Source organism: Vulpes vulpes, chromosome 6 (assembly GCF_048418805.1).
Source record: "Vulpes vulpes isolate BD-2025 chromosome 6, VulVul3, whole genome shotgun sequence".
Taxonomy (NCBI): Eukaryota; Metazoa; Chordata; class Mammalia; order Carnivora; family Canidae; genus Vulpes; species Vulpes vulpes.
The window spans coordinates 59,088,112-59,101,347 of record NC_132785.1 but is presented as its reverse complement, the minus strand read 5'-3'; the positions used below and the strand labels follow the sequence as shown (position 1 = coordinate 59,101,347).

Below are 13,236 nucleotides of genomic sequence, written 5' to 3'. Positions count from 1 at the left end.
TCCGCAAAGGGCAGAGAGGAGCTAATGCCACCCAAAGGAGAAAGGGAAGAACCACCAAGGCAGACCTTCACAGTTCTGAACCAAGTTTGTATTTTTAAGTCAAAGAATTGCAGATAGAAATATAGAATTTTCTGTATTTCTGAATTCTCTAGAATGAGGCACAGAATAGCCAACCTAACACGCCAAGACGTCAACTTCACACTCGCTGGTGCTCAGACCTCACCTCCTTGTAGCAGAGAGCCGCCGAGGGCCGCAGGGGTGGTGCAGGTCGCAGGCAGCTCAGGCTCCATGGCTTGGGGGTCTTTGGAGGCTCCAGGGGCCCCCAGTTGATGGTGGTGTGGGGAGTGCCGTGATGGGAGGGGTGGGGCAGCGTGTGGTAGGCAGGTGTCAGGGGCACTGGCTTGCTGTCTGCATGCTTGCTGGATGGGGCGATCGGATGGGAAGGGAGCTGTGAGGGGAAGATTGAAAGAGATCAATATGTAACAGCTGCCACCAGAGGTCCCTCAACCATGAGGTTCTGCCCATTTCTAGAATACTACCAAGCTGTCGTCATTTCCTTCATCTCTAACCCCAAGCAGTCAGCTTCTGAGGCACCCAACTACTGTGTGTCAGGCCAGCTTGGGGGCACAGAATGCGGAGGTCCAGATCCAGGCACCCCACCACCACCTTTATTTGCCATGGAGTAGCATTTACAGAAAGGTGAGTTCATTTAGCATAGATCAGAATTATGTAAAAGAACAGGAATTCCTTGTACTAGGAATGTGATTATGGGGGAGGGTAATTCTCCCTACGCATGCATTTACGGCTGGTGATTAAGGAATGGGCAAAACTAGGGCCCCATGCCTGTTTTCATTTAAAAAGTTTTCACAAGACACAGCCAGGCCCATTCCTGTTGATGGCTGTAAAACAAAAGCACAATTGCAACAAAAACCAGATTGCCTGTAAAGCTGAAAATACTTGGTTTCTTTGCAGAAAAATTTTGCCAATCCCTAAGGTAAATAAAACAAGTTATTTTCTCAGAAAAACCAGCTTTAATCAAAATAAAATTAAATCTAGTTTCTCAGAAACATCATGGGGTTTATATTCCTGGAAAACCCAAAAATATTCCATCACACTGACAATTAAATGCAAAAAAGTTCAATAAAAAAATACTCAAAATCAAGCAATGACCTCAAATTACCCAAACCAATAAGGCATGCTTAATGAAAGAGCGAAGTGTTCTCTGCTGGAAATCAGGGTGAGATCATCATTCAAAAGAACTGCCTATTTGAAACACATGCTTAATGAGCAGCCTGGCACTGGCTGATGCCACAGCACTCCAGGGCAAGAGCAAGAAACTTCCTGCAGCACCCACAGACCCGTGCTGGTTGTACACGTGTTTGTGCGTGTGTACGTGCATGTCCTGTAACACGCTATACAGCCACTACATAACAATTTTTTGAAACTACGTAAGAGAAACTATGTAGTTTTGAAACTACAAAAGGAGAAAATGATGAAAATCTCTTCCAGCAATAACATCAAAGTAAGTAATACCTGGACTTATTTCTCCTTAAAGCTGTTAAAAGATAATGGTCTATGCTAAAATGAGAATATTCAAGCTGGACACAGCTAGATCACAGTGATAATACAGGATACCTGAACGAGGAAACTGCCCTAAAAAGAAAATTTAACATTTCAAAAGCCTTGTATGTGAGAACACTGCCAGGGTTCAGAGAACAAAGTTTTACCTGGCATGAAATCCTGTTGTTTGGTTTCAAAGTGTTGCTGACAATATGAAGCAGCACTTCCATTTTTCTTCAACACATACACATGTACATACAGTATCTTTGGAATAAATTTAGTTCCATGCAAGCTATGCATCTCTAGTATTTTTTAAAGCATGGAGAAGTTATAAATGGCAGAGCCATTCAAAATGAAATGTTAGCTAAAGCAAACAAGTAGTCCCAACCTCCAAACTGTCAAGAGAAACCAAGTAAGAGAAAACTGATTTGAATGTTATGCTACAAGGGTGCCTGGGTGGCTGAGTCAGTTTAGTGTCTGACTCATTTCAGCTCAGGTCATCATGTCAGGGTCCAGGGATTGAGCCCTGCATGGGTCTCCATGTTCAGCAGGGAGTCTGCTTAAGGATTCTCTCTCCTCTGCCCCTCCCCCCACTCGCACACGTGCACATTCTCCTATAAATCTTTAATTTAAAAAAAAAACTTAAGAGGTGCCTGGGTGGCTCAGTGGTTGAGTGTCTGCCTTTGGCTCAGATCATGATCCTGGGGTCCTGGGATCAAGTCCTGAGTTGGGCTCCTTGGAGGGAGCCTGCTTGTCCATGTGCCTATGTCTCTGCCTGTGTCTCTTGTGAATAAATATTTTTAAAAAATAAATATATAAATAAAGTGTTACATTACTGTCACTCTTCCTGAGCAAAAACTTGAATGCTAAGGATAATGAATGCAGAACTGAACCACACGGTACAAAGTCCAAATAAAGATCATGACAATCTAACAGGGATGTGAGAAAAACCTGCCACCTAGAAATGCTGTGCACTCGCAGGTCACTTGTGAGTTCTAATTCAATATTGTGTGAGAAAAATGAGGGAGGTTATGAACTTGATATCAGTATCTTAAGCATAAAACACCAGGAAAGATATTTTTTTTTTTGAAAGAGAGGTTTTAAACAGACACTTCATGCTCCCATACTCTGAAATGTTTAAAAATATAAAAAGTCAAAGAGCTGGTGAGCTCTTCTAAGTAGAAGATAAACGGATTTCTTACAATCAAAACAATGATTAAGAGTCTCAGGGGGGAAAAAAATCAACGGATTGGTGGCTCTTGATGTTTTAGGTGAAAACCCCCATGAGTTGGGCTCCTAGACCCCTTCTAAGCTGAGTGCCAGCAAACCACGAGCAGGGTAGCACAGCTTAGGAGCAAGAACTGTGAGGCAATTAGCTGCGCCACACAGACACGCCAGTATCCGCAGGCAAATCTAAGCATGTATTTTGTACTCCTGGTACAGATACTGCTCATGCTTCACAGTACTTGCTCACTCACTGACAACCCAACTAAAGGCTGACCCTCTGGTGTGGAGGCAGAAGTACAGGAGGAGTCCTTACAGTGTGAGACGGCACAGAATGCGGCTTGATGGTGGGGTTGCCGACAGAGGTGACCTTGGTCTGCTTCTGTAGATGGTCCACCCACTCGTGGAGGTCCTGCTGGTTGTTGCAGGACACTAAGATCCGTTCAATCATGCTTCCTGGAAGCAAGAAGAAACACACTGAAGTGGGAAAGCAGGCAGAATGCACACACAGGCACATACACACCCAGAGGAAAAATGAATAGCGCTTAACCATCAGCCCCTCTGGACAGTCCAGCAACAATCTGCACACAAATGGTAAGCTGCCTCTCATCACCGTGACAGATAGCATCCACAAAGTCTGTGCCTATCACCTGATATTTCAAATGCATTTCTATGATTTTCACTGTCCTCAAGCTTTGTGATTGTCATTCCTGTCGTTGGTAGCTTTCCCTAAAAAAGACCCCCCCCCACAAAAAAAACAATTAGTGCTTTTCTAGTAAAGAAGGTACCATTATCAAAATAAGTATTAAATGATTTTAGAAATGGCAGAGGAATTGTGTAAACCAAAAAAGCTCTTTGGTTGTGCCATATGCATGTATATTACAAAATCTCTACGTCAAATAAGAAATCATAACATCATAATAAAAAAAAAAATGGAGCCAGCATTAAGGTACAGAGCAGCAACCAGAATGAAACAAATTCCATGTGATGCATTCTTCTAAACACAAACATCAGGACACAAGAACATGGCCTATTTAGGACAAAAAACTAGAGTCCACAGTAGTTATTCCAGATGCCATAAGGAAAGGAGGCACTGATCTGCCTAACAAAGAAATTCCAAGGGAGTTTCCCATCAGAAAGCAAAATGAGAAGTGAGAGCACAAGGACTCGTACAGGAGTCACGCTTGGTTGTGCGCCAGAGAAGTCAGCAGGTACATGGAGCACCACAGAGAATGCAGAGAACGGTGGGAACCAGGATGGGAAAGGTCAGCAGACAGACATCAGAATGGGGAGGCAAATGAAGCATCAATGGCACTGGACTAAAAAACAAAATATACTCCTCACCACACACGGTGGCCGAGGCCTTATGAGAAGTCTGTTGGTGCTTTGTCAGGGAGGCAGACCCACTCCACAGCTCCCAAAGCAGCAGCTCTCAGCAAGGTCAGGGGCACCAGAGCGGACACCAGCAGAGCCATGGCTGGCTGGGCACTCTCGACTATCAGAGGTGCTGCCCAACATCCCACAGCACACAAGGCAGTCTCCTCGCCCCGCCCAGGCAGGCAGAGAGCCTGTCCAGAAGTTCACGAGGTGGCACCTTAAACAGTGCTTGCCATTTCTGTGGTCAGATATACTTGAAAATGGCTGTACACTGCACGCTCCTCTCCACGAATCCTGGCACATAGAAGTGTAATGAGAGCTTTGGGAGTGCTACAGAAAATGCAGGTGCAGTGCCGGGTTTAACCTAGCACCGACATCAGTGGACAGCACATTCCTGGAAGGAATGAATGCTTTGCTACATTCCAAAGCCAGAAATGGGGAATGACAACACACAGCACATGGGTCACAGCACTTAGACACCCTTCCCAGGACACTCTGCACTGGACAGAAAAGTGGGTCCCGTTGGGGGCATGAGCCCCCAGCAACACGTCAATGCCAACACCCAGAGCAAACGTGGCATGGGCACCCTTCTCATTGCTAGGGGACTGAGTCTGCCCTAAACGGCAACCTCTGCTCCCTCAGGTCTGAGCAGGTCCCATTCTCAGCCTCTTGGGGCACAAGACATGAAGCCAGAATAGGTTGGCAGGAAGGACTCAGCTTAGTGTTCACTGGGGCCACCTAATAAGGCAGAGCTGCCAGTTTGGGGGAATCTGAGTAGGTGCCAATTCACCCAGATGCCTACTCAGCAGCACACTTACAGATTAAGAGACACTGTCTTTCAGGGTTTACCTACACACACCACCTTCATCAATTTTAAGTGCTCTTTTTGGAATAAGTGTATGACAACTCCTTCTCTCTGGGTGGCAAAACTCTGTGTGGAGGCACAAACATGCCATGGATATCTTGGACTCAGGGTTCACCCACGTTCATGTCCCGGACGATGGAGGACAATAGACTATGTTTGAAGAAACTCACAGAGAGTAGTGAGTCTTGTGAAACAGGACCTGACAACTGGCCAGGCCTAGGGATGAGCTACAGGGACACCTGACCTCCTGTGACTACACAGAAAAAGGCACTGAAGCCCTGCCAGAATTACCTACTAGTCAGAGAAAACAAGCTACTTAATAGCTCATTTTAAATTTCTGTAGAGAAAACATCTCCCCCTTTACATTTTCTTCTTAAACCAGCTCACTTATCTTCTCAAAGTGTCAGCAAAATGACTAAAACTAAGGTTAAGTGATGACTTGCTAATAGTTGTGTCACCCGACCCTGGCCAGTCTCCGGCAGCACCAGGCCACCTCTGGGGCCTTAGGGCCCACGCACTCCCACTAGCCCAGCTCACCACACCACGGGGCAAAGTGGCAGCAATCAGACAGGACTGCAGGTGGTAAAATGGCTGCTTTGCAGCTCGAGCAGCCGGTGTCCTTAGAAGGCAGCCCTACAATGTCACTGGTCTCCTCTTGATTTTGCTCAGATTAACTCGAGACTCTGAAGTCACATAGAAACACAGGACCTACATGTACATGATCAACTAAGGAACAGTGCGGAAATAGAGACACATAGTACTTCACCCAAACATCCAAAACGTGCCTGGAAAAGATCCTCAGATCCACAGTAACAATAAAATATAGATTTAAAATGTATTTTACCTGATAGATAAAACCACTCATCCTAGGACTGGCAGACAACATTAGCAAAATATTTGGGAAGAGCAGAAGATATCTCTCGTTCTTTTCCTAATGTAAAAGAACAAACAAATCATCTTGTTTTTAAAAGGTACAGATGTGAGAACAAGTATTTACATTAGATCATAGGAAATATGTACCATATTTCCTTTTTTCTACCAAATTTTATCAGCTAAAGTGAATGGAAACAAAATTTATGATAATCTTAAACGCACAAGTAGCCCCTGTAGCAGCTTTTTTAAAAAAAAAAAAATCTGGTTAAGGAGTTTAGTTCTGCCATTAACTCCTTTTAATTAAATTTTTTTTATGTTTGAAAGAAAATGAAGAACCTTATAAGTTTGGGGGTTGTGATAGAGAACAGGTGGACCTTTCAAGGTGATGGATGACAGGATACAATGCTAAAAATCAACCTTGGTCTATTAATAATTACTGGCACTTTCCTTAAAGCCCAATACATCATCAATTCATCAATTCAGCGTTGTTTCAGCCATGTTATTAAACCTCACCTAGTTTACATGAAAGACTTAAAAGCATTTCTATTAAAAATCACTTGCTTCAAAAAGGTTTTGATTTAAAAAAAAAAAAAAAAAAAAAAAAAAAAGCCCCAGAAAGACCACAACCAAAGGACAGAGATTCCCGGAAACGTAAGGAACACAGAGCCCTTTCCATGAGCGGCCATTTCCACATGTCCTGCAAATGCCAAGGGTTCCAGAAGCAGGGTCCTCCGCAGAGTCCTCCAGAGCCAGCCACATGCAACGGGCTTTGAAAACCAGTTGTGCACTTCCAACTTGTGTGACAGCACTTCCTGCATACCATGCATGGGGGTGCACAACAAGCAGCGGGGGAGTCCTAGGAGCCCGGGCCCTGCGGCACACCACCATCAAGAAACCTGTGTGACCCACCACCATCTTTCCAGTTGCAGCTTGGAATCACTGTTTGAGCACACCTACTCAAGGTTCACAGATGTCCCATTATAAAGAAAACGCTGCTTAAAAACTAAAGAGTCAACAGAGTAAACTAGAAAGTCATGATTTCCTACAGTCCCCAAACTGGTACTAGTTTCGGCTTTCTTACTGTCCTAAGAGTTTCATGGTTGGAAATGGATCATTAGCATATTTTGATCATGTTAACTACTGTTCTTGGTTTGTTTTGACACACACAAAGGTAGGACAAAACTCAAAAAGAGATGCTTGCTTGGTGAGCCAGTGAACAGAACTCCTGTGCAGAAAAACAAACTGGTTTCCTTGGGTGGTGATACAAGAGTCTGCTCTCATCTCTCCCTTAAATGAAAACCACCAGGTAATGGATTTCCACAACTGCTAACCAGGAGGGATGACAGAACAAGTAGAATGGACTTCCCAGAATGACGGTGTCAGCAAGAAGGCCCAGGCCAGGTGGGAACATACAGACTGCTCTATAGCAGACAACTTCTGACAGTGGTCTTGTGTGGATACCACCTTTTGATTGACACAGGTTGATCATCACTCATCCTGGCCAACATAAACTGGTCAAGTGGTCCACCGTGAGCTGCACCTCACTAACACAGCAGAAGCCACTTTAATTTCACACAAGGACAAAAGGTAGAAAACAAATTAGGATACAGGAATCCAAATAAATCTGACGCTCCTTTAAAATCTCTTATTAACATGATCATAAAAGCATAAACATTCTAAAGTATCTATATTCTTAACTATCACTGAGGCATCTGAGAAAGCATTTATAAAACAAATTATATACTTAATACAAATTATGTTCAGTTCTCAAGTCCATCTTTCCCCAAGACTTTCTCCATTGTTTTCAGGAAAAACAATTTGGAGACCAGAACAGGACCACCAGCAGTCCAGCAGCCACCCTGTCCCTCCAACTCTGTTCTGTTCCCACCCACGCTGCAGAGCGGAACACCTCGCCATAGCGCTCTGGCCCTGTGTACCTCACTTCCAGCGCACTGAACCATGACCTGGGACATGTAAACAACGCTGCCCAGGGTCGTAATGTCATCTCCCTCCCAGCTCCGGATGGCTTCCGTCAGTATCTGCAATTCCAGTTCCTTCCTTTTCCGTACTTCTTGACACTGGGCCTGAGACACAGAAACCACTGTTAAAAGACACAGAAGCTTCCAGAACCTGAAGTACTGACCATATTACTTTAAGACAGGTGGTCTGTCTGCTGAACGAGGATACGATGAACTCACGAACACAGAATTAAGAGGGGCAAAATGCATGGCAGCTTTGGTGTCAGAAACATTACTGTAGAATGATACAGCAGATCTTGCTGCTCTTAGAAGAAAAAATGCAGACTGGACAAGAAGGTATTTCTAGTGTTACTGGTCTCTGCTAGTGCAAAGAAGCAGGGGCCAAGAGTAGGTGCTGCCTGTGCTGTAAATCAGGCACATTTCAGAAACACTGGGGACATGGTGGCAAGAGGACAGAGCGGGACTCCATCCCGTAACTTGCCAAAGACCCTGCCCTTGCAGGAGGACCTTTATAAGTAACTATAGCATCAAGTTTATTTTTCCTGGTCTACACAGCCCAGGAAAGCATGCGAAATTTACCATCATGGTAAATAAGCTACCATGTTTATTTTTTAGTATACCCAAATTCTCTCAATTTATCATTGGACTTTCTTAGGTGATAAAAATTTTTCTACATTCCCTTGTCATAATGATGTCAGAAGGGCAAAGCCATAATATATAATCACTTACTGAGAGATTTTTGAAGGCAGTCATGGATTTCTGAATATCTTGTCTATCTGGATGATAATCCTTTGACAGAAGAAACACTATTAGCTCTTATAACGTAAAGTTTTTTCCTTCTTCAAAAAGCACTCTACACACTAGCTTGAAACTTCCCCAATACTTTTCAACCCACAACAGGTCTTATTTTCCTTAGCACGAAAGCACCATTCTTATTCTGACAGAGCCACTGGACTTTGGGGGGAAAGCCCAAGGCAGGAGCCTGCACCCCGACCCCCATCCGGCCTCCCACAGGACCTCTGCTGCTCCAGCACCGAGAGAGCGGAAGTGGGCAGTGGGGCAGGAGGCCATGGGTGTACCCTTCACAGGGAAGGTTCACCAACTCTTACCCAGAGAGCACCCTGGACAGAAGCCTCTGCCAGGCCTGTAGCCTGTTCCTCAACAGTAAGACAAACCCAGATCAGGAATGGATGGATTCTATCACGGTTACTGCTGAAAAGGTTACCGCCTACCCATAAATAAGGGTCCTAAACAGGGAACCCTCAATGCTACTTAAAATTGAAGTGAATCGGGACACCCGGGTGGCTCAGCGGTTGGGCACCTCCCTTCGGCCCAGGGCGTGATCCTGGAATCCCAAGATCGAGTCCCACATCGGGCTCCCTGCATGGAGCCTGCTTCTTTCTCTGCCTGTGTCTCTGCCTCTCTCCATGTCTCTCATGAATAAATAAAATCATTTAAGAAAAATTAAACTGAATGTTTTCCAGCTTTTGGAAATCTAACAGCAGCAGTGGGTGACAGAGAAGATGAAGGACACGTTTTTTATAGAGCTAAGGAGGAAACTTGGTATTTCACAAAATCATTTTGGAAATCCATCAAGTCAAAAACCCTTGCAAAGTACTTGGTTGGTTCTGGTCTCTGAAATGAACTGAGAGTTTCTGACGGTGCTAATGGATTCCGAGTGACAGGCATACGGCACACAGTACCTCCATGTGTCTCTCCAGCTCCTTGAGCAGCGTGGGGTACTTGTCCAGGCGCATGAACGGTCTGCTGAGGCCGGTGGTCAGCACCAGGATCCCTGGGCTGCTGGCACCTCTGGCCTCCATGAACTCTCCCAGCTGCTCGCTGAGCAGCCAGTGGCCATGTGGAAAGAGCAGACGGCGAAGCAGTTAGAGCAAGCATGGAAGCAGTGGACGACAGTCTCCCCACCAGCAGCACCAGGTTGTGAAATGTAACAGGGTCTACCACTTTACACTTAGAGCCAAACAGGTACTGGCTACATTGAAACCTGGTGCTGCTGGAGAACCCCAGAAGGTTCATGCCATTACTGCCCTGGTTATGAGTAACAACAGCCTTGCATAACCGAACCCACTCATTCCATTCACAAAAGGCCACTTTGGCAAGTCTAGTTCACACAAGAGTGTCCATATTTCAGCAAGCATTCTTCAGGCTAGAACAGATTTTGATTACCTGGGTACCTTGAGGTAGAGGGAGGGAGGAAAAGGTACAAGATGCTTCAGAGCTGCAGTAACACTCTATGTGTCCACCAGCACACCCACCAGCCCCTAAAGTACTCTGTGTGAGGAGAAGCCCGAGTTGGCACAATGAACTAGTTGACCCACTTAGGCTTTCAAATTTCAAAAGCAATGTCACATCACTTCACTTCAGCCTCACAATATATAAAGAACATCACCCACATCTGCAGATGGGGACCTAAGCATATACTTCAAAATCAGAGAAGCTGAAAGCCACGCCTGCATATTTTCCACACTTCTGTCACCTTCAGCCTATTTCTCATCTAACTTCCACAGTTAGCCATGTTCTCCACTATCTTGCACACCAGCTCTGCCTGAGTGCTCTGATTCAACAGCCAGTGTCTGGAATGACTGAGGTAGGCCAGGAGTGAAGGGCAGGGCAGCAATAGACACATTGGGACTCATGCCAGGGACCAACCCTCTGCATCTGTGGACATTCGGGGTCCAGGCTAGGAACTGAACCACGCCTGTGTTCCTCATGGTTGGCCCTTATAGCATTCCAGGCATGGGGTAATGAGGGACAGAGAGGCTGGGGGAAGAGGAGACACTAATTCAGAACTGGGAAGAACTCTAAGTGAAGCCAAAAACTGAAAATCCTGAAGAATAACTGAGCACATCAGTCCTCAGTGCAGGTTACCTGATCTGACCTCAGGGACCCAGCCACTGCCTCCCCTACTCTGGCACCCCCACCTCCCACTCAGCTACACCTACCCACTGCCCAAGCTTCTTGGGAGCACCAGCCACTCTAAGGGCTCCTGATGAAAATGGATACCCATTGAAACTGCTTGTTCAAAAGTACTGAGCACAACCTCTCCCTACAGTGCCACTAAAAGGACTTCACATGGAAATGTGAGGACAAATATGGAGGTTGGCATATTTACCCAACTGCGACTGATCTCACATCCATTGCGAACACATTCACGGGAAAGCAGTTCACTTAACTAAACCAACTCAGAAATAAAATGTTGCAAACTTCAGGTTGAGGACAAAGAGGTCATCATGAAACTAGTCTTACACTCAAGCACACATCTTTAGACAGCTACTTCTACCTGAAGTCAGCCTTATAAAAACTAGGTGGCCCGGTTAAGTTAGGGGCACTGTGCTGGAAACCAGAACACGTGCCTGGCTACATAAACAATACAGTACTAACATGGTTAACAGTACCTGTCACCCACCTGCCTACATACCCATCTACACTAACATCTACGGTTCTTAAACCTTTTAAATAAATTTATATATACACACATTTTGGAAATATTATCAAAGCCAAAGCAAATCATAAAAAAAGAGAAGATTTCAAATAATCCTAGTTATAAAATATTATCACACACAACATTTTCTCATTTCTGTACAAATCCAGCTTCATGATTTCAACCCTGCGTGGTGATACAGGTGGATGAGTGTGTGTGTACAAGACACTGTGCACCCTTGTGTATCGAACTTTGTGCTTTCAGAGACTGGTTTTCTTTCGACAACCCCCCAACTGCACTTACTGAAGCCCAGCACAGCGGTGTTTCATGACATCACCGCACATGGGTCTCATGTCTACCCATGAGGCTGTGGGGATCTAAGGACCAGGAGCAGCACCTGGGAGCACCTGTTTGCAGAGTTACACATTTTATCACCATTATGCTTTCTTTCTTCAACATCAACTTCTCTCCACAGAGAAGGGGTGGGTAACTGAGGAGTGCTCCCAGGCAGACTTTCTCCCAGCCACTCCATTCTGCTCAGTTGTAAAAGTGAAAGCTGCAGACTAGAGAATGCATCGGGAAGGATGAAGGGAAAGGGATGATCCAATTTTAGACAAGCACTCTGCTGGGCATCTGAGAAGCTTCTGCACATAATCCCCAGCACATCACCCAAGCCTGCCATGCAAGTGGTCCTTACTATGCACAGGGGGAGGCCCCCATCCTCCTTGCTAGTAGGGTAGCTGAACCTGAGAAGGACCCTGGAGCTCACCATGGACTCGAGTGCTGGTATGGCCTCTCCGACTGGTGCTGTACTCCTTTGTGTGTCTCACACACAGTGCCTGCCCCTCACACCTTCCTCAAGTGCCCATCTCTTCCAACTACCCTATGTATCCCTAAAGCAGTGGAGTGAAAGCACAGTTTTAAGGAGGAGAAATGCGTAAGTTAGCACTTCTCTAAGTGCTGAACAATTGATTAAACACAGTCCCATAGCAGCAAAACTTTATGGGACTCAAATATGATCCACGAGGAACCTTTCCTACCACGAGAAAAACCACAGGAACATCCATTTACAATGGTCATTTTTCATATTCCTGGACATGAAATTTCCTAACTGTAGTAATGGCAGAGAAAAAGAACAAATCAAGTTCTACATCTTGCCCCCTCCAGAAACACCCTAAAACTAAGAATTTCAAGTGACATTTCTGCAAACAAAAGTAACTTCTTTTAATATCCATGATCTCAGAATGCCAGGACATGCACACAGTTCAGTCTTTATCGATCATATTTCATTTTACGGTTTTAAATTTAGTACAAAAAAAAAAAAAAACAGCTGGGTTACAGCTATTTTGATAAAACAAAGGCTCTTTCAGCTTAATTTCTACTTATGCTAGCAGCTTCATACAGCTTGTCTCCTCTATAGTTACTGAAATGACACCATGGGCTCCAACAAAAGGACACTCATACAGAGAACCACCACATAGCCAAGCAAAAAGCAACAATTACAGTGCTGGGGAAAACACAAAACTCATTTTACAGACTATCAAACACATAACTCATTCAAAATAGGCAGCCATGAACCTAGGTCTACCATCAAGAAAATGCAAAAAGAGTCTCTCGGTTCTGATTCTACACAACAGGCAGTCCTATCCTGTTCATTCCCAAGATTCAAATTCAGAATTTAAACACAATTGCAAATAAAGCCTTTTAAAACTTCAAATCAGTACACTTGAATCAATCCTTAAAAAGTATACTCAAGCACAAAAATAGGGTTAATCAACCTATAGGCGTGGCAGCTTTAACACTCCAACAAATGTAGGGAAGCTGGGACAAGGTTACAGGTTGAGATACCAGAATAAAACGAGGTGAACGTTAACAGAGGCTACCAGCCAACTGCAACCCTGTCTCAATTCACAAAC

At 44.8% G+C, this 13,236-nt stretch overlaps 1 protein-coding gene across 16 annotated transcripts in view; it reads right to left on the bottom strand.

The window, feature by feature from the left end:
- ARHGEF7 (Rho guanine nucleotide exchange factor 7) overlaps positions 1–13,236 on the bottom strand; it is a 123,501-nt gene that overhangs the window by 21,113 nt on the left and 89,152 nt on the right. For all 16 annotated transcript variants that reach the window (XM_072761030.1, XM_072761033.1, XM_026008847.2 and 13 more), the window contains 7 exons: positions 9,582–9,720; positions 8,608–8,667; positions 7,837–7,983; positions 5,871–5,957; positions 3,435–3,513; positions 3,101–3,240; positions 224–448 (listed from right to left, as the gene is read on the bottom strand). In XM_072761030.1, coding sequence (XP_072617131.1) covers positions 224–448; positions 3,101–3,240; positions 3,435–3,513; positions 5,871–5,957; positions 7,837–7,983; positions 8,608–8,667; positions 9,582–9,720 — 877 coding nt within the window. The remainder of the gene's footprint in view (positions 1–223; positions 449–3,100; positions 3,241–3,434; positions 3,514–5,870; positions 5,958–7,836; positions 7,984–8,607; positions 8,668–9,581; positions 9,721–13,236) is intronic.